General features: G+C 45.7%; 1 protein-coding gene across 1 annotated transcript; it reads right to left on the reverse strand.

Moving 5' to 3' along the window:
• Window positions 1-4356: 4356 nt before the first annotated feature.
• LOC102064980 (NADH-cytochrome b5 reductase 3) lies at window positions 4357-20695 on the reverse strand. Its single transcript, XM_074539195.1, has 9 exons — window positions 20534-20695; window positions 17174-17305; window positions 14111-14183; window positions 11842-11948; window positions 10917-11051; window positions 9990-10068; window positions 9780-9865; window positions 7384-7483; window positions 4357-6363 (listed from the first exon to the last, which is right to left on the reverse strand). Exons 1-9 carry the CDS (start codon window positions 20552-20554, stop codon window positions 6191-6193), a joined length of 906 nt encoding a protein of 301 aa, XP_074395296.1. The 5' UTR covers window positions 20555-20695; the 3' UTR covers window positions 4357-6190.
• Between the last annotated feature and the right edge of the window lie 2781 nt (window positions 20696-23476).

The following is a 23476-nucleotide window of genomic DNA, read 5'->3' on the forward strand; positions in this document are numbered from 1 at the left end:
CAGATGACAGTGCCATAAAATTCTTTGCCCATCAGTGACCAAATGAAATTACCTATGAAAGCCTGATCATTTGAGGGGAAAAGACAATCTGGTCATCCCACACCCACATCTGTAACTTATTCTTAGAATTATAGAATAATTTAGGTTAGAAAAGATCTTCAAGATTGTTCAATCCAGCTGCAAACCTAACTCTGCCAAGGCCACCATGTGTGTAAGTGCCACATCCAGAGACACCTGATGGATGTTTTAGGGACAGGTTAGTTCTGTCCTATGAAAAGCATCCTACCATGAGACTGAAATGTTTGAACTCTGAACTTTTAAAGACTCACTCCCTATGAGAATGACAGAATGGCTGGAGTTGGACAGGACCTTAAAACTCATCCAGCTCCAATCCCTGGCCATGGGCAGGGACAGCTTCCACTACCCCAGACTGTTCAGGGCCACATCCAGCCTGGCCTTGGGCACTGCCAGGGATGGGACAGTCACAGCAGTTCTGTAATAGACTAAGTAGGAAAATAATCCTTTTGGAAATATCTTCCCCTCCAGCTACTGTCAGGAATCCTTTTCCCCATTTAAAAAGTTACCAACCCTTATCACCAAATCTGGAACACCAGAGAGTGCCCATGATGAGAAAGTTTACCAGAATGAGTAAATACTTGGTTTAAATGCAGCAAAGATGGACAGAGAGAGAGAGAGAAGAGCAAACAATCCGTCCCCTTTTGCTTTATCCCAAAGGAGCTGAGGGAGCAGCATTCCACACTCTCATACAAGTATCTTGCTTGCAACATGGAATAGAATTGTATTTTAGATTATTTATGTAAGTAGTTGTCCTGACTTTCTGCCACCCACCCCCCTCCCCCACTTTGTTTTTGGTGAAAAACTTATGTTTCTTGCAGCTGCATCTGGAGTTGCATTCCATTTGATCTTTCTGTTATCTGCAGGCTCCCACATCATGGGAGTGTTTCCCATGGCTATTTACCAAAGCAACTGTAAGAATCCTGTAATAATGACCTTTGATCTCTGACATACACAACACATGCCTTTATACTGGAAACTTTACATTCCTTGCAGAACTTGGATACAAAATACAGAAAAATTGCCACAGGAGATTAACACATTGTTTTGGGTTTTTTTTAAAAGACAATCTAGGAGCAGGTAGTAAATTACTGTAATAAACCACAAGGAAGGCAGCCCTGACAACTGTTGTGATTTAAAAAGTTCTAAAGCTGGGGGTTCATAAAGCAGCACTGTCACAAAGACCTAAGTGGTCATGAGTAACAGAGAGACAGAAGATAAGAAACAACTTTGTGCTGGCTCCTCCAGCTCCACAAGCAGCAATCCACAAATCCAACAGAAATCTGCAAATTGAACCAGAGGAGCCCAAAAGAGGAGAGGCAGCTCCTCCTGCAACTTTTCTTAGGAGTCAGCCTGTGTCCATTGCTGCCCCCAGCAGAAGGGGCATCCTGAACACCAGAGGGGCTGAAACACAAATTCCATGGAGAATGAAGTGTGGGCAGCCCAGAGCTGCTCAGAGGAAACCTTTAGAAGCTGATTGTACCCTGCTGAAACAGCACTGAGCTCACCTGGCTTTTTGTTTGATAAGGGATTTATCATCTCTTCAATGATACTGAAAGCAGTATCTGATACTGGAACTGCATTTGCAGATTAAAAAAGAAAAAAGTGTTCTTAAAATTTTTGAAGACCTGGCAAATCAAATGTATATAAAGCTCAGTGGAAGAGGAGGAGCAGACACTGGTCTTTCCCCTCTGGTGACCAGTGGCAAGACCCAAGGGAATGGAGCTGTGCATATATCTGTAGGGGACAGGATGAATATTTTTGGGGAAAAATGAGAAACTATATAGTGGACAGGCAGGGAAAGTTTTGGAGGAAAAACTTGACTCCAAGAGTAGAGAATTAACACTTCCAGGGAAAGATGAGGTGATGAGTAGTGGGCATGTAGGGAAAGATGTGGGGGCAGATATTGAAAAAAGCTCCATTAAATAAATAGTTTGAAGTAAAAATGAGAGAATCGGTGGTGGAAAAGTAGGAGATTTTTTCTTTCTAGATTGTGGATAATCAGGAAAATATTAGGAAATTTGGGATAAAGAAATGAAGTGTGCAAGGACAGCTTCATGTTCCCAAGGGAATGCTTTAGGAATGTGCAGTTTCTGAACTGCACAAGTAGAGTCAGGCTCCCACAGACACCTTCCAAAGCTGGAAGGGACAGGGAAGAAAATCCCAAGAGTGGTGTGGGAAGTGCTTTCTCCCAGGTCTGGACACCACTGAGGTTGGAATGACATTAAAATATTCCTTGTCCCTCTCTTGTTCCCAGCCCAGGACTCAGCTGGTGCTCCCTGCGTGGCTGCAGCTCCCTGGATGTGGAGGGAGGAGGTCCCTGCTGGAGAGTGGGAGAAATGTCCCTGCTGGTTGCTGGGTCCTCAGTGAGCAGAGAACTCTGATCTTGGCAACATGGGTCAGTGAGTATTGAACCAGTCCTGCCTCCTTTTAAATGAGTTGTTTTAATTAGTCATCAGCAGGGACCACTTTCAGCCAGCTTTAGTAGAGGTCTTCTCAGGTTTCCAAGCCTTGTGAGGCAGGAGATTGACTTGGCGTGGGAGCTAAACACTTCTGAGTAATTTTCTGGTAACATCTCCATGTTTGACAGCTGATCCTTGTGCTGAAAGGAAAGGATTTCTTCCCTTCAGACAATTCCAAGGCTTGCTGTTCCCATCTGGGAACAGTCCCCAGTCTGGATCTTCTCATGGAGTTTCCCTGCTGGGATCCTGCTCATAAGTCCATGTGGTACAAATTCAGCAATTAATTCTTCTCACCCCTTCTAATTCCAAAGGATTTGGTGTCTGCCTTACCCAGCTGGAGTCTGGTTCCAGCTCTGTTCTTCCTGCTTCTGCTGCTTTCCACTGCCCAGGAATTCCACCAACAGAGAGACAGTGTTTTCCACCTCCTCCAGGATTCCCTCTGTTGGGTTTGGGAAGAATATAAAAACCTGAGCCACCAGGGCTTTACTATCAGGAGTTACAACCCTGGATTTGTTCATTTCCTAATATTATCTCTTCCCAGCAAGGCACTAGGCATCTAAGGAATAAAGAAAGGGATTTGCTAACCACTGGTTACCCCTCTGGAATGTCAGAGCTTGGAAAGAAGGGCAGTTGGGGCTCTTCCTGGTGGCAGCTGTGAGGTGTTTTTTACCTAAGAGCCCCTTGCCACATCGTCCCCTGAATCCACCAAAAATCCACCTGTTCATTCCCCAGCTGCTTCCTCACTCTTTTTCTTTATCCAACAGAATTTTAACAGGTGAATATTCCCCTCTGGAATAGCACCTTTCATTCCAAACCTAATAGCAAACAGGTAACTTCCTCTGACCTTCATTATTAGGATTTCACCAGGAGCTGGTGGATGGAAAATGATCCTCTCCCGGCCCCTGCTGGATTCCTGGAGCAGGGATTCTTTCCCTCCTTCCTCTGCACTTTTCAGGCTTTGTTCCACAGCTTTTGTCTACAATCCTTGGATCCTTTCCTCTCTCCAGGATCTCCCAGCAGTTCCATGCCCTCTTTTCTCCCATCCTGATCATTTCTCCAGGAATGGATCTGTGCATTTCAATTCCCTTTTCCTTCCTCCAGCAATTCCCACCAGTCCAGACCTAAAGCTGACACAAGGAGTGCTCGGTGGGAGTGCCCACAAATCCAAATCCAGACCTTGCCATCCCTAAACCAGTAACTCCAAACACAATCCTGGAAAATTTGCATTTATTCAAACCTAATATTTAGGACACACCAAATACTTCAAAATGCCCAAGACACATCCTCTTGCCTTCAGCTCCCAGGGGTTTTTGCTTTGAACTCCCATGGATTTGGGGATCAAGGGATTTTCCTGCAAAAACCTGTGCAGGGCATGTTGGAATGCCCAATCCCATCAATCCAAGGAGTGTTAAAAGCTTAGTCCAACCTGGGCCACCACAAATTTGTGCCAAACATCCCCCAAGCCCTTGGGATAACAGAATCCTCTGCACTGCATTTTTAGTGTGGAAAGCCAGGAATTACTTTATTATCCTACCTCCTTTTTAATGAGTTGTATCAATTAGTCATCAGCAGGGACCACTTTTAGCCAGCTTCAGTTAAGTTTCACAGATTTCTTGTTGTTTTGATCATGAAATAGCCAAAACTTTAAGTCTGGCAAATTAAACCTGAAGTTTTTAAATGAAAGATCCTGAGGGAACTGGTGCTGGCCATCTTGGATCTTAGGGCCCTTCAAGGACATGTTAGATTTACCCACTGATTTCAGTGCCAAGGGAAACTCCAAGTTAAGAATAATCAAAATATGAACCAGTTCTCATGAAACTCAGCTTTTCAAAACTTTATTCAGGATAAAAAAGGATGAGAATGACCTTGGCAAATACAATAAAGAAAAAAAATCTATGCATATCCCACAGTGATACAGACCAGCAGCAAGACCACTTCTCTCATATTTCTGCTTTTTGCCTTCCAAGAAAGGGACTAAAACTTGAAAAATTGAGTAGTATTTCAACTTTGGAGCATAGTATTAAAGAACAAGTTTCAGAAACACACATCAAAAAATTCAAGACTTGAGGCAAATGTCAAATTAATAAAATTAATAACAGTATTATCTAGTTGAGGTTCCTTAAATTAACTGTAATATCTTTGCTTTTTAATTCTTGCTGAAAAGTGAACTTTTTAAATACACAGTACCCACCAATTGTAGTGGCACAAAAGAAAACACAGTGAGCTATAACCTCGAATCCCTACCCAGCCTTTAAAAAATTGCTATTGTACATTGACACCTGTAGCTACCTCAGCACCCACAGTACTTCACACATGACTAAACACCCTTCCAGTCACTCTGATGTCATCACCAGAACAAGGTTTTCAGTTCCCTAGACTCCATGCAGGACACCTCTAACCTCAGCAGCATCTCTGCTGGTCAGAAGCAGAAGGCTGGGCACACAAGATGCCTGCAGTGTCCTAAAAACTAGGTAAAAGGCTGCTGTAAAAAAAGGATATTAAAAAATAAGAATTGAAGCTGTAGTAAACAGCTTCTAGGAAACAGTTTTAGACTCAGTGAGACACTTGAATTTGCTGTCAGTTTGGTGATTTAAGGCTGTTCCCATGCATCCTTCCCAAGCAAACCCTGGGGAGCTTTGCCTGATTGAGACACGGAGGCAATCGGGTGCTACTGCACCCAGAGCAGGGCTGCCTGCCCAAACCCCTGGCAATGAAAGCTGGGCTCCCTTCAGCCCAAACCCACCTCTGGGAAACAATTAACGAGGAAATCTCATCCAGTTTCCACCCAGCATTTTCTTTCACTGCACAGGGCATGCAGAAGAACTGCTTTTGTACTCCTATGCCATTGCCCGGTACTTAGGAGTAAATACAAAATTAATAATTTTTTTCAGTATCCCACACATTATCAAGCAAAAAATTCAAGGTACTTTTGGAACAGTACCCAAAGCCACCTTCTGTAGTTTCTTTCATTGCCCAGGGATGAGAACTGTGACCAGATGGAAAAGTGTTTGCACTTCAGAAAGTCTATTCCAAAATACAAAGGAAACCAATTTTTTATCACTGCCTACCTCTCTGTTTTGATTATGAGGCAGCTGCAACACCTTCAGCCATAAATGTTCATTGGCATCCTTCAACTCAACAAGCATCTTTAAACTGATGTTGCAAAGGTTATGAGTACAAGGCAAACACTCCTGGCCCTCAGAGCTCTGTAAGGATTACAATTTGGCATAAGCAAGGTGAATAATCCAACACTTGTCATTGCTTTCATAGTTCACACTGAATAAAATCCTGGGTATGCACAGTGTTAGGAAGTAGGATATTACTGCCACTTTATTACAGCACTAAGAAAAAGCACAAGTGAGTGTGTGCTGCCCTGAGCAGCTGCACTGTCCTCCCTGGACATGGAGCACACAACACAGAGCACGAGGCATCATCACCTCTCCACACACAGGTTTAGCACAGTTATGTGTCTTACTTGCCAGAGAGTAAGCATTTCAAAATATGAAGCACTTCAAAATATGAAGCATTTTTAATGTAAATGTATTTTCCCAGCACTGTGCATCAGCCACCTCTGTAACTTTGTCCTGTTCCCCATTAATTTTTTTTTTCTTTTTCCTTCCCTTCTACACAAGATCCCTGAATAACACTCATGTTTAGAAGGAGAACCTCATGTCCTTGGCATAGCCCAGTTTGTCCAGGTTGGGAATGCAGGCATACTGGATCATCGGAGGAGGTCCACACATGAGGATCAGAACATCATTCTGAGGTGGGGGCAGGTGGTCTCTGATCATCTCTTGGTTCACAAATCCTTGGCTGTAATCCCAATCTGTTAAAAGAAAATGAAAGTAGGGGAAGGGGAATGAGGTAAAAAGGAAGAAAAGAGAAATACAAATCACTTTAGAAAGGAGAAATCCTGCTGATGAAGTTGTTCCCAGTTGGAACACTTGCAGTGAGAGACAGTTTTACTGGGATTCAGGTTAACCATCACATCCCCAGCCCAGGATACAGAACAAACCTGTGCTGCTGCTGCCCCAAACTTTTGGGCACCATAAGACTGACACACTTTTTTATCCCAGTTTTGGTCAGGCTTCATATATGACACACATATGAAAGTCTGCAGAACAGTCTTGAGGAGGTCCAAGGAGGAACTCTTATCCCAGCTGGTAAGATCAGTTCATGATTTCCCCAAAGAAGAAAGGGCAATCAGAAATTGCAGGAGAACACTGATTACAGTGGTGACACAACAGAAACAGAGCCTTCCCTCAACATACCAGAGGTGTACTCTTGGTCACAAGGAAGAGGAGGTAGATATGGCTTTTCCTTCTCTGCCCCAAACTCCCACTGAATACGAGTGTCAATTTGATGTGGGTGGGCATAACAAGGAATGGTAAGGAAGGAAAGCCACAAGGAATGACACTGTTTAGCCTTCTCTTCCTCAAGCTTGTTCAGCAAGCTTAGGCAGGGATCTGTGCCCATGAGCTCCACACTGCCTCTGGCACTGCAGCTGCCTCAGAGCAGGCTCCAAACACAAGGATAACACATTGTATTTATGCCTGTAGGGAAGGAGAAAAGAAGGTCACCCTCTACAGGAGACAATGGTAAATCTGCAGGCGTAGCAGAGGAGGGAGGAACACTGCACTGCCACTGGCCTGAGGAGAGCTTTGGAAACACTTGGAGCCTGTGTGCATCCCTGTGTGGAGAATGAGGCTGCTCAGACATTCACTAAGCAATGAATGCACTAAGAAATGAATAATGGAGCTCAGAAATAAACCCATGGCACAGCAGGTCTCCTGTAAAGCACACTGAGGCCCCTCAGTCTCACAAGCAGTGGCACTCCAGGTCTTACTTTCAGGCGCCGTGTCCAGCGTGTACCAGCACTTGAAGCGCGCGGGATTCTGCGCCTGGATCTCATCGAGCTCGGAACGTAACAGGATATCCTTCTCAGTCTGCAGGACAGAGAAACAGTGATCACACCCTGCATGTGAGTGCAGCCCTCATATGGCCACACAGCAGCAGCTACTGCACAGCCCTGACAGATGGAAGAGATGGTTCAACTCCATTTCAAAGGCTGAAGAGGCCAAACCCAAGTTATTCCCATGCCTAGCCTGTGGCAGAGCTAATAGAAGGCTCATAACTTTCCAAATCCTGACCATGCAATGCCTTCCCTCTAAAAATAAAACAAAGCAGAACCATCACTTAATCAGGGAATCAGAAAAATAAAGCCCCTTTTAGCACTATCACATCATAAAACTAATCATGGCTGCACAGAAATATATCCCTACCCCTTCATACTCTGCCATTCAGACAGGGAAATGCCAGTTTTTTCACCTTCATCAATTCAAGTATATTCAGCATTGCCATATGGAGACTGCTTGGCTTTCAAAAAGCATGTGGAATGAACAACCAAAAGGGTATCAAGTTCTGGTTGGAACAATAAACATTACTCAGGGTATCAAGTTTGGCTCCTCCCTGATGCAGCATCACTGAAGGCCAAAGGAAAGCCTTATTTCCCTCAGAGCAGCTGCAGTCTGGGCAGGAAGGAAAAGGGCAGGGACTGAAAGTGCTGCAATCCCCTGCAGCCATAGTAATTTGGCACAGAGGTCACCACTAAGTCCATAACTGTGGGCATAAGGAGGAATGTGCACCAGCTATTCCAGAGAAGGTGCTATTCCTGGATCTGCAGCTGTGGGTGCTCCAGAAAAACTCCTACTGGCTCTGGCCAACTCAAAGTGTGCCAGCCAGAAGCACACTAGGAGCCCATGTACATTGTTTTAAACACTTTAAAATATTTTTAAAAATAACTGCTTCCTATTTGTGGAGTTACTGGGTGCAAGGACTCTTTAAAACCAGGGACTGATGTTTCCATAGGTAACAGGGAGGGAACTGTTTCCCACGCTCTCCCTCCCAGCTGCACTGGGCTTCCCATGCTACTAAAGCAGCTCCAGCCCTGTGTTAGCCATTCTGAATCATTCCCAGCAAATCCTCGCCCTCCTGCCCTGATACCACTGCACTTTTTGCCAAATCCAAGGGCTCCAGCCAGCAGCAGAGAGCACTGGCAGGGCTCCTCAGAACAGGGAATCTCAGCACTTGGATTGTAGCTCCTGGGCAGAACCACCTCAGGCTACAACTCAGCTATCACAGAACTGCCTGGGCTGGAAGAGACCTTAAAGCCCATCCAGCTCCACCCCTTAGGATGCTCAGAGCCCCATCCAGCCTGACCTTGGACACTGCCAGGGATCCAGGGACAGCCACAGCTGCTCTGGGCACCCTGTGCCAGGGCCTCACCACCCTCACAGGAAGAATTTCTTCCTCATATCCAATCTAAACCTGCTCTCTGTCAGTGTGAAGCCATTGCCCCCTGTCTTGTTACTCCAGGCCCTTGTCAAGAGTCCCTCTCCATCTTTCTCGTAGCATAAAAATGGCACAAATGAATGAGCACACACTGAATATGAGAAGAAAAATAGAGGAGAGCCTAAAGAAGCTAAAAACCACAAGCATGAAGTGAAGCTCACAGCAAATAAGGACTCAATGCAAACACAAATATTAATTAGAGAGAAAAATTAAAAAGCAGAAAGAGTCACAGCAGAAGAACATCAGGCCCAGAAGGGGTACTGCCCAGCAGCACACCAACACTTGGCTTTTCCAAGAAAACTCTTTTGTAAGGATTCCATGGATGAGAGTTTCCCTCTGGCCAGCTTGCAAGATACCACACCTCAAGGAGCAGGAGAAGCAGTGAAAAACTGACACAAGGGCTGGAAATAAAAGCAGACAGCCAAGAAGAATCATAGCTCTGTAACTGAGGGAGCTGCTGGAGACCACAGTTAGTTTTAGCCTCACCCAAGATGACCTCAGACAGAAAGATTCCACAGACAAAGACTGCTGCAAAGCTGGAGAGTTGAAATTGCTGGACGAGACAAATATCCACCCCTTTCATGTTTCCACTGAGAGAGACAGCTCTGAAAGTCTGCCCAAAACATTAACAACTTGCACAAAGGAATGCAGGGCTTTAACATTCATAAACTGGATTAGAAACAGAGCAATGAGTCACAGGAAGGCAAACATTAGCAATCCTTTCTGTAGTAATGCTAAACCCTCAATTTATCACTGTACTTTTATATGGGAGGTTTCCAACACTTCAGTTCACTTCTCCCCTCAGGGTTTGTATCTCTATGATTTCATTTGCTGAGTGGAGTCCTGCTAGGTAAGTAAAACACCACAAACAGAAAAAAAGGACAGAATTACCTGATTAGCAAACAGCAGCTGGCAAATGGTGGGGTCATCTTTGTCCTTTATGATTGCTCGAATGATCTGCAGCATAGGTGTTATCCCTGGGGGACAGAGGCAGGTCAGTGATGTGAGGATGGGGAGTAAAAGAAGGGACAAGTGGGAAGATGTAAGGAAATGCATCTAGCAGCTGTCAGAAACCACAGATGAATCCTTACAGGTACCTACCAGTGCCCCCTGCAATCATCCCCACGTACTTCACTGTCTTGGTAACTGGTTCAGCTTTCTTTTCTGGCCGAATAGCAAACTTGCCTGAAGAGAGAAAGAGATGGAAAACACTGAGGCAAGGAGGAAACACCTCCCGTTACCCCTTTCCAGCACATTCTGCTCAATTGACTTCATTTCAGCCCTGCCACCCTTCCCTCCCAGAGAAGGGAAAAGGTGAGGATGTCCTGAATTAGAGCAACCCTGACAGGTGGTTTTAGGACATGAGGTGGTACCATCAGACACTGACAGTGGTTATGACTTATCCCTGATCACAGCCTACATACACACCACCTGTATTTCAATTTGCTCCCATCCCACACCCCCAGTGACATTCACAGGCCCAGATTCTGGAAACAGCTCTACACAAAGGAATTGATCTGCTCAGAGAGTTTATTTTCCCTGAGCAGATTATTTTAAAGAAAAACATAAAATATGTACCATGGGTTTTTTTTTTTTTAAATTTTTCTCTTTTTGAGCCAAACACAGAGTCTGAAGCTTCCCAAAGTGTTGGGCTGTATTCACAGCTCTCTTCATCCAGAATAACATGAATGCTACATACAAAGCTCTGGAAAACCACGTGTCAGAGTTCTGCTTCACACAAAACTACCAGAAGGTTTTTGTGACACATTAGTGACTGCATTATACTAACAGAAGATATTTTACACTGACATAAAAGCAATGCCTACTCAAAGTTCATTTTTACTTGGGAAGTTAGCAGTAGACAGTGCAAGTACCCAGTGTTTTTGTCAGTGTATAAACTATGCCTATATAAGCATGGAAAAAACCCATCCCTTACTTGAGAACAGCATCAATAAAAAGCACTTCTATAGTAATAAGACATTTTTCCTGTACTGTTTACTCTGGGTAAATTCTATATTCCAAACCAGCCTTGCCTTTTCCTTTGTACACAAGGAGGCCACTTGGTCCTCTGAAGTCAATGGTGTCCCCTATTTTCAGGCTGTCCAAGTATTGAGACATCTTCCCCCCATCAGGAAACTTGGGATGGACACCTCTGAAGTAGACCTGTCAAAAACAGTAACAAAGCAATTCAGTCTCACAGCTCAGAGAAGAGTATTTGCCCTTCAAATTTGTATGTACAAATACTCCTCATGCAAAGAACACAGTTACTCCATAAAGAAATGCAATGTCTGACTGACAAAAGATCAAAATGCCACTTCTCCCCCAATTTTTGGACAGAGACCAGTGATTTTTCCACTGTAGTTCTGCAACACAGAAAATATTGATTAAAATCGACACAATTTACACCCAATTTTAAAAGGGGCTAGAAAAATATAGAAAAAACTCAAAACACTGATTCCTAAGACCAAAACTCAAAGAAAAAATCCTGCACAGATATTAATATTTTAAATTCCTAACAGCTTTAAATGACAGGTAGTCAAGCTACCAAGAGGAAAAACAAAAGTGTATTATCACAAGAGTTAAAAAAATCACATTCTTACCAATTAAATCAATCATTCCCACTGCCAGGATCGGTAATGATAATGATCATCACTCTCAGTGATCATAATGACCAAGTTCCATTAGCTTCAGAGCAGCTGCCCATTCAGGCAAGGTTAATTCCTTATTCCAGAAGGATTAAAAAGCATATGAACATCTGCAGGTCTACACAGAGGGTGCAAATGATGTAGCATCTCATGAGACACGCTGACTAAAGAAGTGCCTGCAGAATGCCATGTGGACTTTTAGGTATTGGCACATTCCTGAAGAGAACCAGCACACCAAACTTCACATAAAGGCACTGTAAAGGAGGTTCAGAAGTTGCCCAGCCTGGGAACAGAGTATGACATCTCACCTTGACAACAAGATCCACAAAGCCCTTGTCATCATCACTGGAAACTGGAGTGTAAGGTCTGACAACCAGAGCTCCATCAATCCGTGCAGACAGGTAGATGTGCTGCCCTATTGCAGGGAAAAAAACCCAAAACCTAATTTTCTTTCACAAGATTTTTCGTTCAGTGGATGTGCTGAAATGCAGCCTCTAAGCTCTAACTACCTTATTTTGGGGGATCATTTCTTCCTTTCCTATTTTCCTGACACTGCCACCCCTTGCCAGAGTTGTTAGCCATGCACAGATCTATCTGGAAGGACAGACAACTCCATTGCTCATTCTGTGTGTCAGTCATAACTTCATGCATTTACATTTACCAAAGCCTGAACTGTACCTGAGATCTTTCAAAAGATGGGATTTGTCCCCCCTGCACAGGCAAATAAAAGGGACCCAGGAGGGGAGAACTGCCAAATGCCGTTCACACATCTATATCAATGTATTAGCTGTAAAGTTTAGTTAAAGTTGAGTTTGTAACTGTTCTTGCTTTGACCACAGATCCCTCACAGGAGCTCTCCAGCTGCCTTTGCTGAGGCTGCCCAGACACAAAGCACTTTTCTAACCCTGCTATTCCTCCAGCTTAACATGTGAATGCAGCAACCACGTTTCCATCTGTCACACATCCTCTGAGCTCTCTACAACAGTTTCTTTTCTCAATGTCTTCTCATATTTTTTTTTCTGAAAAAAGCAAGAAAATAACTAACTTCTATGGAAGGTTTTCCCATAAATTTTCATTATTCTAAAGGCACCTAAGTGAAGGTTACCCAGGAGGGGAAGGAGAGGTTTTGAATTTTGGGGTTTTTTTCACCATTAGGTCAACAGAACAAAGCATCTCCAATGATGGCACAGCTCCTCTGCCTGTTATGGGAAGACAACAGAGGGGATTTTACCAGGAACTGGTTTGCAAATGATCATAACGACCATATTACACTACCTTCAGAAGCAGCTGACCCTTCAGGCATGCTTAATTCCTTACTTCAGAAGGATTACAAAGTGCTAGGTGAGGGAAGGTGTGCTACCTGGTGACTTGAGGAATGAGCAACCATCACTCACCTGGAGCTGTACAGGGACATCATATTCCAGTAACCCTCCCAGCAGAGCCTACAGACATCCTGCTAGGGCACACCTGGAGGGAGCTGCAGCGGGGAGCTCCTGTTCCTTCTCTAGGGCAGAAGAGGCTGCAGGCCACAGAGCCCTGCTGGCCCCTGCAGACTGTCAGGAGCTGCTGCTGCTGGGGCACACCTCACAAGAACTGCTACAGAGCAGAAAAGGTGCCCCTCCCAGAGAGAACACGTGCCTTATGCCCTCACCTGTCAGAGCTTCACCCCACCCTGACAGGACATAAGCTGGCAGCCTCTGCATGGGGCCACATACAACCCCTCCCTCAGAATGAAGCTTTCAGTGGTTTTGGTGATAAAAGGCAAAAGCTGGTGCTGGACCAAACAGCATCTGCCACCCAACTGCTCTGCTGCTCCCAGCTGCTTTTCCATCTCCCGCAGCTTTCAGCTCTCTCTGCTTCCCAAGCCTTACCCTGCAAACAATTCCTCAATGATCATTTTGGACAAGCCAGGGAAAGGAGCTTTGCTTTCACGGCTATTAAAAAGATCAAGAGATTTTTTAACACCCCAAAGAAGATGGAGCTTAACACCTGGAAAAGGTGCTGACAACAACCACAAAGCTCAGGAGCCATGGATCACTGCAGCAGCTTGTTAAAGCAGAAGTCCTATTAAACACAAGCCACAATTAAAAGCTCTTTATACAAGCAGGAGGAAACAATAGCACTAAGCTGTTATGGAAGGCACCACACCACGTGGCAGGGCCTTTGGAAACAGCCACCCCTGGGTGATTCAAACCTTCCATGAAATTCAGAAGTGAGTAGATGATCTGGTAAACCGCATGTGTTAGAGGAGAAGTGGATGAGAGTGGTGCCCCAGGGCATGGAAGGGGACTGCAGGGATTCAGCCCCACAGGAATAACACATGCTGGAAAGCTGAGGCTGGAAAAGTACAAGTGAAGACCTGTGTTTGCTCCTCCACTCTCCACAGAAACAAGCTGGATGTCCACTCACATACTCTGCACTTGAGATTACTCACAGCATGAGGATAATCTTGCAGAGCTCCCAGTAACAGACACATGAGCAGTATTCCAAATACAAAAGATAGGGAAAAAAACCCCACAAAATCTCTTCTAGTGTAATTAATGCCATCAACACTTGGATTAATCATAGGGAACATACCTAGAGGGAGACCCAGAACGTGCTCCATGGAAGGGAGGGCAAATCGAAATCTCCTTGTGTCATGACTAACTTCCTGAAAAAGGAAAATCAGAACAGTCAGCTCTGCTGTTGGGATTTAATGTTTGTGATTTCACTTCTAAAACAAGACAAGTCTGGCATCCTGCAGGATTAAGAATTAATGACACTTAACAATACCTGTGTGCAGATTAACACTTAATGATAATTTTCCAAATATTATGGACATTTACACTTCCTTCTGTGAGAAGGTCACAAGATATAAATTAATTAGCTCTTCAATTCTCATTTCAAGTTTAAATATGCAGGAGTTCAAGGCCAAAGTATTCTGATTTTCATCTCTCAAATTCAGATGAATTAACCATTTCAATGGAAGTAGCAACCTGATTCCTTTTGCTATGGTAAGGTCCTTGAAGTATTTTCCCTGTAAAAATTGAATTAATCTGTAAATAAAATTGAAAAGAGCACTGTGTTTAGATATGAACAAAATTATGACAATATATCCAGTCCTGCTGGGATAATTATTCTAATTTTTACTAGGAAAGTCACACCTTTAATAAAATTTTGGCAATAAGTATCTGAACACTATTTCATATATTATGTAAATTTTATGTTTCAAAAATCAGGTCATATTCATAGGAATGGAAAACACAGCAAAAAATGAAAAAGACAGAAAGAAACACCATACAGCTTAATGCCTCATCCAGTGACTTTCTGTTTTTAAGGATTTTATAACCCTTATTTTGTTTGCCTAACTGTTTTTGAAGTAACCAATAGAGACAAATTTGTTCCTCACAGTTTGACTCATCTTCCCTTGCTATGGTCAGACTGATGAAATTTTCCTCACAGTACCTCATTTTAAGGCAAATCCTGAAGGAAGAAGGGAATGGATTGGCAGTCTCCAAAGGGCTTCTCTGTACTTATGTCAATTCAGGAGCAGTAACTGCCACTGAAAATTCCTTTAGAACGACAACTAATGTGGACTTCACACTGCTGCTGTTTCTGTATGGAAATTTCAGCACTGTATGGAAATCACTGGCTTTTGCCAATAATGCTGCATTTTTATTATGCTGTCTTTAACAGTATGCAGAAAGAACAAAGCTCTGAATTCCCACTTGATCACCTCACCACATAAAGTCGAGAGAGTTTAGCTGAAGGTGAATAACACAGGTATTTTGGTGAGGCAATTGTGAGAAACTAGGAGGTTCAGGGAATCCCCAACACCAAGAGGTCTGTGCCTCTCTCTGTCACACAACCAGGACACTGAGCCTGTCACCCTGCAAGGTGTCATCAAGGCTGGATTACAGACAGCCTTGGATCAGGATCCACTTCCAGCACAAGGTCACTCCCCTTTGGCACTGTCCTGAGCACCTGGAAGCCCTTGGCCACACACTTCTGTCTCAAGCTGCAGTGCCAAGGAGTTTTCCACCCTTGCCAAATGCAAAGTTGAAGAACAGTTTTTGCAGGCTGGTGCTTTGCAGAAGCCACTGAAAGGCAACAAATTAATTATGCACACCATTATAAAAACAACCAGCCAAACTCAAGTTGTTTGCTTTTTTAAGGGATGAACTAAATTAGCACACCTAACTATATTATAAAAGATTTTTCCTATGCTATGCACTAGGAAGCAGCCTCAAGACTCCTAATTTCTCTGTTCAAGAGACAGGTGTGGCAGACTCAATTTGGACACATCACACAATCACAGAAGGATTTGGGTGGAAGGGACAATAAAGATCACCCAGTTCCACCCCCTGCAATGGGCAGGGATGCCTCCCACTAGCCCAGCTTGCTCAGAGCCCCATCCAGCCTGGCCTTGGACACTGCCAGGGATCCAGGGGCAGCCACAGCTGCTCTGGGCACCCTGTGCCAGGGCCTCACCACCCTCACAGGAAGAATTTCTCCCTCATATCCAACCTAAACTTGCTCTCTGTCAGTGTGAAGCCATTCCCCCTTGTCCTGTCACTCCTGGCCCTTGTCAAGAGTCTCTCTCCATCTTTCCTGTGGGCTCCCTTCAGGCACTGGAGGGGCACAGTGAGATCACCCCAAAGCCTTCTCTTCTGAGGCTGAACAATCCCAATTCTTTCAGCTTTTCCTGACCTCATGAGAAGTAGGAAGTCTATAACAACAGTGTGGTTACAGCACACCTGGGGGATAAATTCAGCAATGCAGCCCCGCCCAAGCCACAGGGAAGCTCTCAGCTCCCAGAAACCCAGGATTCAAAATGACAGTATTTTTTTTTGTTTCCTTTGACAGAACCAGTCAAAGCCAAGCCACCAGTGCACCTCAAACAAAGCTCTGTTCCAGTACAAAGTCTCCTAATAAATTTCTAAATAGCTCATAGCCTTAAAAAGACAACACTAAAAATTTCCTCAGGTGTGACTTTACATCTGAGAAGCCAAGATATCTCTCTTATGCTTTTGATAGTGTTTATCCAATAGAAACCTAGACTTTTCAACTTTGGTGGCTTTGGCTCACTTCCCACAAGCTTAGTTACCAATTTCTGATGGCAAGATCCCCCCAAAAGCATCATGACCTTCCTCTGGTATCCCACTTGAGCAAGCATTTAATTTTGTACTGGGAGGCTTTACTTTTAACAGAGAGTAGAGAAGCTGAGACAGCTTGGGTACTGTCAGGACTGCATGACTTAAACACCTTTCTTCCTGGAAAACACTACAGTATATCGATACAGTAACCAGCATAGTTCTGGCAGCTGCTGTTGAACGCCACTGACCATGAAAAAGCTGCCTGCTCTGCCTGACAGCAGGACTTGTGTCCCTTAGCCCAGTCAGTGGTGCACAGTTTGGGAATTTCTGCTGACACACATCACTGTGAGTCTGATCATTTCCAAGCAGCATTCCCCACTCTAAGCTGTTTGGAAACAAGCTGCTTGCAGAACTGCAAGTTACACAACACAAAGGGCTTTTATAAAGAAGTCCTTTCCTCAAGACAAAAGTATCCACCACCCTGTTGGGACATCACCCAAGGCTTCAGAAGCTGTAAGCATTTCACAGCGCCCATGGTCATGCTCAGCACTGCACATGCACCTACCTCCTTATCAATCAGCCTCAGTGCATACTTCACTTCTGGGTCCTTGAGGGTAATGGCAGGCTGGGGATTCCTGAAGAGCCTCATGAAGGTGGTGTAGATCAGCCATATTGGGTATGTCACAACCTGACGCAACTGCAGCAGCACAGAAACAGTGTCAGACACGTGTGCAGAATGAGTTATTTGGGTGACAGGGAACAGGGTGCCATGCCATAGCACTCTAACCACCAAAACGTTTATTTGAGCAGGAAGAGGAAGCATTAGTTAAAAAAAAAATCCCAAACCCACAGATTTGCTTTATGAAGACCTAGCATCACTCCTGGGTTGAGGCACTTGCACACCAGCACAGGGCTGGCAGCTGGACACAAAGTGAGGCTGTCACAGCTCCATACCCCCAGGTGCCCTGACAGGGAGGCTGAATCCCCATCTCCAGCAGGCACACAGACACACGTATCACACGTGTCCAAATACACACAGAATATCCTGAGTTGAGAGGGGCCCATCAGGATCATCCAGTCCAATTCCACACAGGACACCCCAACAATCCCTGAGAACGCTGTCCAAATGTTCCTTGCGCTCTGCCGGGCTTGGGGCTGTGACAATTCCCAGGGGAGCTCCAGTGCCCAACCACCCTTTGGGGGAAGAACCTTTCCCTAATATCCAGCCTAAGCCTGTGGCAGACCACACTGATCAACACAGCCAGACACCCAGAAACAGCCCTGACAGGCTCATCCTGTTCCCGAACCCAGCGACTGGGATGAAGGTCCACGAGTGGGAATTCCACACACACACCTGTATGACATGGATCCCCCAGCAGCTGGCAGAGTGTGCCCACTCTCCAGGCTCCCCAGCTGCTACCATCTGGACACAGGGGCCACTGTAGCATAGACCACCCCATAATTTGGGGTCTCACACGTGGCACACATCCCGTTCTCTCTCTGGCAGCCACACCACGCTGCTGCTGGGTGCTGGCACCACGCACACACCCTCCAGCTCAGAGTCTGGGGGCAGGCACTGGCACTCCCACCCCCACAGAGCCCTGCAGGCAGAGCAGCTCCCCTTCCCTGGGAAAGCAGCTACGCTGCAGGACGCAGCCAAGGGACAGCCCTTCGTGTGCCTTTACCATCATTTTCCCCACCTCTGAAGCCCTATAAGACAGGAACAGATTATGCTCTCTGATACCACACCACCCTCCTCACACTGGGGCAGGAGAATAAGCTGCACAACTACTTATAAAAATCCTCTCTGACTCAGTAATTTATTATTGAACACTTCGACAGAGGAAAAGCCTGACTATAGCAAAAATGGTAAAAATGAGCTCCAAGTTCTGCCTGCTTAGCTTTCACTTTCATTTTATTTTAAAGTGACCTGAACAATATTTTAGTATAGCATTTGTGCAACTGTGGCAGTCCCTCAGGAGGCTATAAAAACTTCCTACATTATTAATAATAAATCTGTGTGACAGCATAAATTCTCTCTTTCCTAAAGTGCTGCTGTGCAGGTTTAAAATGTATCATCACTGTGTACAGCCTGAGGGGACACCATGCCACACACACTGCACTTTTCACTTTTATTTGGGAATATTGAAATAGCTCCATAAAGGTTGTTTCTGAAGAAGCTGAAGTTTACAGGACAATTATTCCTTAACTCTCATAGATCCATCAGATTACGGCAGCTCTGGGAAGAAATTTTGGTATTGAGCCACAAAAAAGGGCAGAGGGAGGGAAGCTGTTCAAGGTGACAGAGCAGCAAGTAAACTCCTTAATGAGAAATTAACAGGTGAGTGAGGTCTGGAGGCAATAGCAAGCTGACTTTGCAGCAGGTGTTTCAAATGAGACATTAATAAGTTAAACCAGCTTTATTTCCAAATGTGGCTATCTCAAATGAACCAAAAAATAGAGCTGCTGTTGTCACGCAATGAGAAATAATTTTAACACAGCACTAACCTCGTGGAAAGCAATTTGTTATTCATGGTCAATTAGTGCAAGTCTCATGGGATTTGGCCTGGAAAGACAGAGCACACCCCCTAATTCAGAAAGTTATTTTAGTCCCTTACTCAGATCTATCACCAGGTGGGCAGAAAAAAGGGGAAGAACTGAAGGCTGAATGCTTAGAAAAAGCCATGCTTGCTAAGAAAAACATTCTCTGGGTTAAAAGTGGCCTACATACTCTCACCACAGGGCAGACCAAGATGAAGATGAAGATAACTGCACAGCATCAGGTCTCCAGCAGCAGAGAGCAACAGGCTGACCACAGGGCCTGGGAATCACTACATGGGGACCTCGTGACTCATCATTTCCAGCTGCACTAATCTTTGCAAACAGACAAGGCAGAATTAGTAACAGAGCAGGAATTTTTATTAATGGAAAAAGGGCTCTGTGTGATAACAAAGAGAAAAGCCATGGAGATTGCAGTGCCAGGTGTGGTGAGCACAGCACAATCCAGCACACAGGCTCACAGGCTGCCCTGCCCTGCAAACACACAAACCAAACCCTGCTTGGGCATGAGACACGCTGTACCCTCGGCTTCACACACCCTGGCTCTGAAGGAATGGCAGCTAACAGACTCCTCTCATCTGTTTCACACACCAACGAGAGGATAACGGGATTCCTTAACTTGTGCAGCTTTAGCCTCATCCCCCCCCGTTCAATGCACTTTACGAGCAGCTGCACCCAAAGGAGCACATGCTGAATGCAGCTCCACCCAGCCCTCTCACAAACCCGGAGAACAGTGTGTTTGAGCAGCGGAGCAAAGATCCGTAAGGGGCAGCTGGGCAAAGAGGGAAGCGATGCGTGCGGAGCTGACAGCGCTGCAGACCCGCTGCCCACAGACAGCACCGGGGATGGTTTGTGCTAGAAGCGACCTTAAGGATCATCTCGTTCCCACAGCACGGGCAGGGACAGCTTCCACCATCCCGAGCTGCTCAGAGCCCCATCCAAGCTGGCCTTGGACACGGCCAGGGATGGGGCAGCCACAACTCCGACCAATCGGTGCCAGGGCCTCACTACGCTCACAGGGAAGAATTTCTTCTTCACAGCCACACGAGACCTACAGTCTGAAATTATCCCGACGGGGAAAACACCACAAGCGTTCAGAGCCCCCAACAATAACAACAGGAACAATAACGAGAACAGACAGCCGCGGGGCTGGGAGGGCAAAACGCCCTGGCACAGGCGCCAACACAGCCCAGGGCGCGGCAGCCGCGGGACGGCCCCGGAGCCTCCGCAGCACCACGGGGCTCCCGGCACCGCGCGGCCCCGGACAGCGGGGACACCCCGGGACACCGCCCCGCCCGGAGCGCCGCGGGCGGAGCCGGGGCTGCGCAGGAAGGGACCCCGCTCCCGGCCGCCCCCCTGCACTCACCACGCTGAGCTGTGCCCCCATCGCTGCCCCGACACACCGCGGGCACCGCCCCGCTCCGCGATAAACCACGCCGGGCCCGCCCCGCCTCGTGACGACACACACAGTGCGGGCCCCGCCTCTCTCGTGACGTCACGAACCGCGATGAACAGCGCCTGTCCCGCCCCGCGATGTCACGTCCTGCCCTGCCCATGACGTCACGCCCGGTTCCGCCCCGCCATGGCTGTCCTGGAGCCGTATGAGGGCAGCGCGCCCCAGCGCCCTCCTGCGCTTATGTTACCTGCCTAAGTAATCACAGACTGCCGCGGGTTGGAAGGATTGTCCGGATCATCCAGTTCCAACCCCTGCCATGGGCAGGGACACCTGCCACTAGCCCAGCTGGCTCAGAGCCCCATCCAGCCTGGCCTTGGGCACTGCCAGGGATCCAGGGGCAGCCACAGCTGCTCTGGGCACCCTGTGCCACGGCCTCACTGTGAAAAATGCATGTAGTTTATGATTGGCTTTTCGCAAATATTAAAATGAATATTATATGTGTTGTGTTAGAAAGAAACGCTGTATTAATTCTCTTAAGTACTGTGTTAAATACATTTTTAGGTTATAAAAAATGTAAAAATAGAAACGATGCTATATAAGATACATTTTTAAAAGAAAGGACTCGCAGCGAGATAGCAGCCACCGGACACCTAAATCTTTTAGAGAAAAAGAATTTATTGCTCTCTTATCAGAAGAAACGAACTTCTTCCTGCCTCAAAGGCGCTGTTAGGATTCAGAGGCAGAAGTTGATGATGGCCAGAGAGAATCCTGTGTTTGAATGGAATTTATGCATCATGTATGAGGTGTATGAATATGCAACAGGCTGTTGTTTTTAAGAGTTAATCCTCTGTTAACGGGTGTCCTTTTTCAGGCATGTGATGCCCAGAAAATGGTACGTGGACGTCCAAAACTCTTTGTTTTTATTGTCTCATATTGTCCTAATTCAATTTGTCCAAACTGTTATTACTCTCATTGTGTTACTATTTTTTTAACCATTTTATTACTATTAAACTTTTAAAAATTTTAAGGACAAGTGATTGGTGTTTTTCACACTCACCATCTTCACAGGAAAGAATTTCTGCCCAATATCCAATCTAAACCTGCTCTCTGTCAATGTGAAGCCATTCCCCCCTGTCCTGTCACTCCAGGCCCTTGTCAAGAGTCTCTCTCCATCTTTCCTGTGGGCTCCCTTCAGGCACTGCAAGGCCACAGTGAGGTCACCCCAAAACTTCTCCAGGCTGAATAATCTCGGTTCTCTTAGCTTTAAGGATTAATTAATGACAATGTTTATCCAAAAAGCACCAGAACTGAGCTGTGCAGTAAGATACAGTTTCAGCCAGGCTCCCTTAAATATTGGTTTACACCAATGTGTGAAAATTAGTGACTAATAACCACATGTGTCTTTGTGTCTGCACTAACCATGAAACACTTTAAATCTTTTTAATTAATATGTCTTCACATATTATGTCCTCACAACATGCCTTCAGTGATTCCTAGACAGTTTCTCCTTACAAAATCAAGAAAGGTGTATGCTTGGCAGTCCTAAAAACAAAATAGTAATTAAAAAAATGTCCTCCCTTATCTCCTAGGCTCACACAGAGGGGCTGAACCCCTGTGTGCCCAAGCAGATATTTTCTTTCGCTCTCATGGTTTGCTGAGTGTGCAGCTGGCTCATCTGGCTGTGAGAACATAAGTAAGTCCATCATGATTAACTTATTAAACTTGGGAATTACCTCTGGGAAGTGAAAGAATATTAACAGCCCAACCTAATGCTAAGAAGGTTGTGCCTCAGTCCATGTATGCACATTTAGCTGCAAGGATGGAGTTATTTATTCCTGTTTTTTCTATGACAAGAGCATGCCTGGCTCTGTAATCCTCATCGTTTTCTCTTTCAGGACGGCAGCTCCTCCACCAGAAACTCCCCAGTAAGTGCAGGGATTGTAACACCACTGGCTACAGAGAAGGACTCCAGGACCCAGAGGCTGAGGCTCAGGAAAAGGGAGATAACTGAGACAGGCACAGGGATCCTGGAGTTTGTTGGGAAAAAATCTGGCAGGAGAGGCTCCAACTTGAATATTAATATTTAAGAAAGGGTGGAATCCTCAATGTACCCATGCCTGGCTTTCACTGTGCTCTGACCTGGCTGGCTTCCAAGTGACCAGCCCAGGCTCTGTCTCCACTGCTTTTCAGTGTGGGTCAGCTTGTGGGTCTTGCCAGCAATAGCCAAAGCTCCCATGGGAATGTCCAGCATCCTCAGTGTCTCATAAGCTTTCCTCTTTCCATGCAAAATGTGACCCATGCAAAGCCCTGCTCTGCCTTTTCTTGGCCAAGGGCTAAGTGTGCTGCAGCTCTGCAGGGTGCTTGTTCCAGCTGGCAGCTTTTACTCAGTCTCCCTGAGCGAGCCTGCCCAGCCCCAACGTGCCCTTTGTGCTGGTGTGAGCCCTGCCTGCTTTGGTCTGGAAGCCTGTAAAACTCAGTGTTCTCACTCACACCTCTCTAGATTAACCAAAGAGGTTTAAATAACTCTTTCTCCCCTCAGGGAAGTGTAAGAACCAGACTAGAGGTGACAAACCAACACTTATTAATTGGCCACTGTGACCAGAAGAGTAAAATATTTAGGCCAGAAATGCCTAGAGATGCTTACATGCTTTAGAAACATGTTTTATTCCCAGGATCTCCTTGATCCTTTACGTTGGCAAAGGTCAGCTTCTGATGCTTGAGGTGGTGGTTTTGTCAGGCAGAACTTCTAGAAGTTCTCTGCCCTCCTTTGGAAATGCTGGCTGTGTGTGAGACAGCACCAAACAGTCCCCCCTTCCCTTGGGACAGAAAAAGAGGAACAGAGCACAGAGGCAGCCTGGCCTCAACTCTTGCACAAAACCCATGTCCGCTGCCCTGTGCAAGGGGTTTGACAAA

The sequence above is a fragment of the Zonotrichia albicollis genome, chromosome 4 (genome assembly GCF_047830755.1).
Source record: "Zonotrichia albicollis isolate bZonAlb1 chromosome 4, bZonAlb1.hap1, whole genome shotgun sequence".
Lineage (NCBI taxonomy): Eukaryota > Metazoa > Chordata > Aves > Passeriformes > Passerellidae > Zonotrichia > Zonotrichia albicollis.

Excerpts from the sequence above, each read along its gene's own strand:
- LOC102064980 (XM_074539195.1), bottom strand. The coding sequence starts at position 20,554 with ATGGGGGCACAGCTCAGCGTG. Across the intron at positions 10,069-10,916 it reads TGTACAAAGGAAAAGGCAAG|TTTGCTATTCGGCCAGAAAA; the intron begins GCTGGTTTGGAA and ends TCTTCAGGCAAG. Across the intron at positions 6,364-7,383 it reads GCTGGACACGGCGCCTGAAA|ATTGGGATTACAGCCAAGGA; the intron begins GTAAGACCTGGA and ends TTCTTTTAACAG.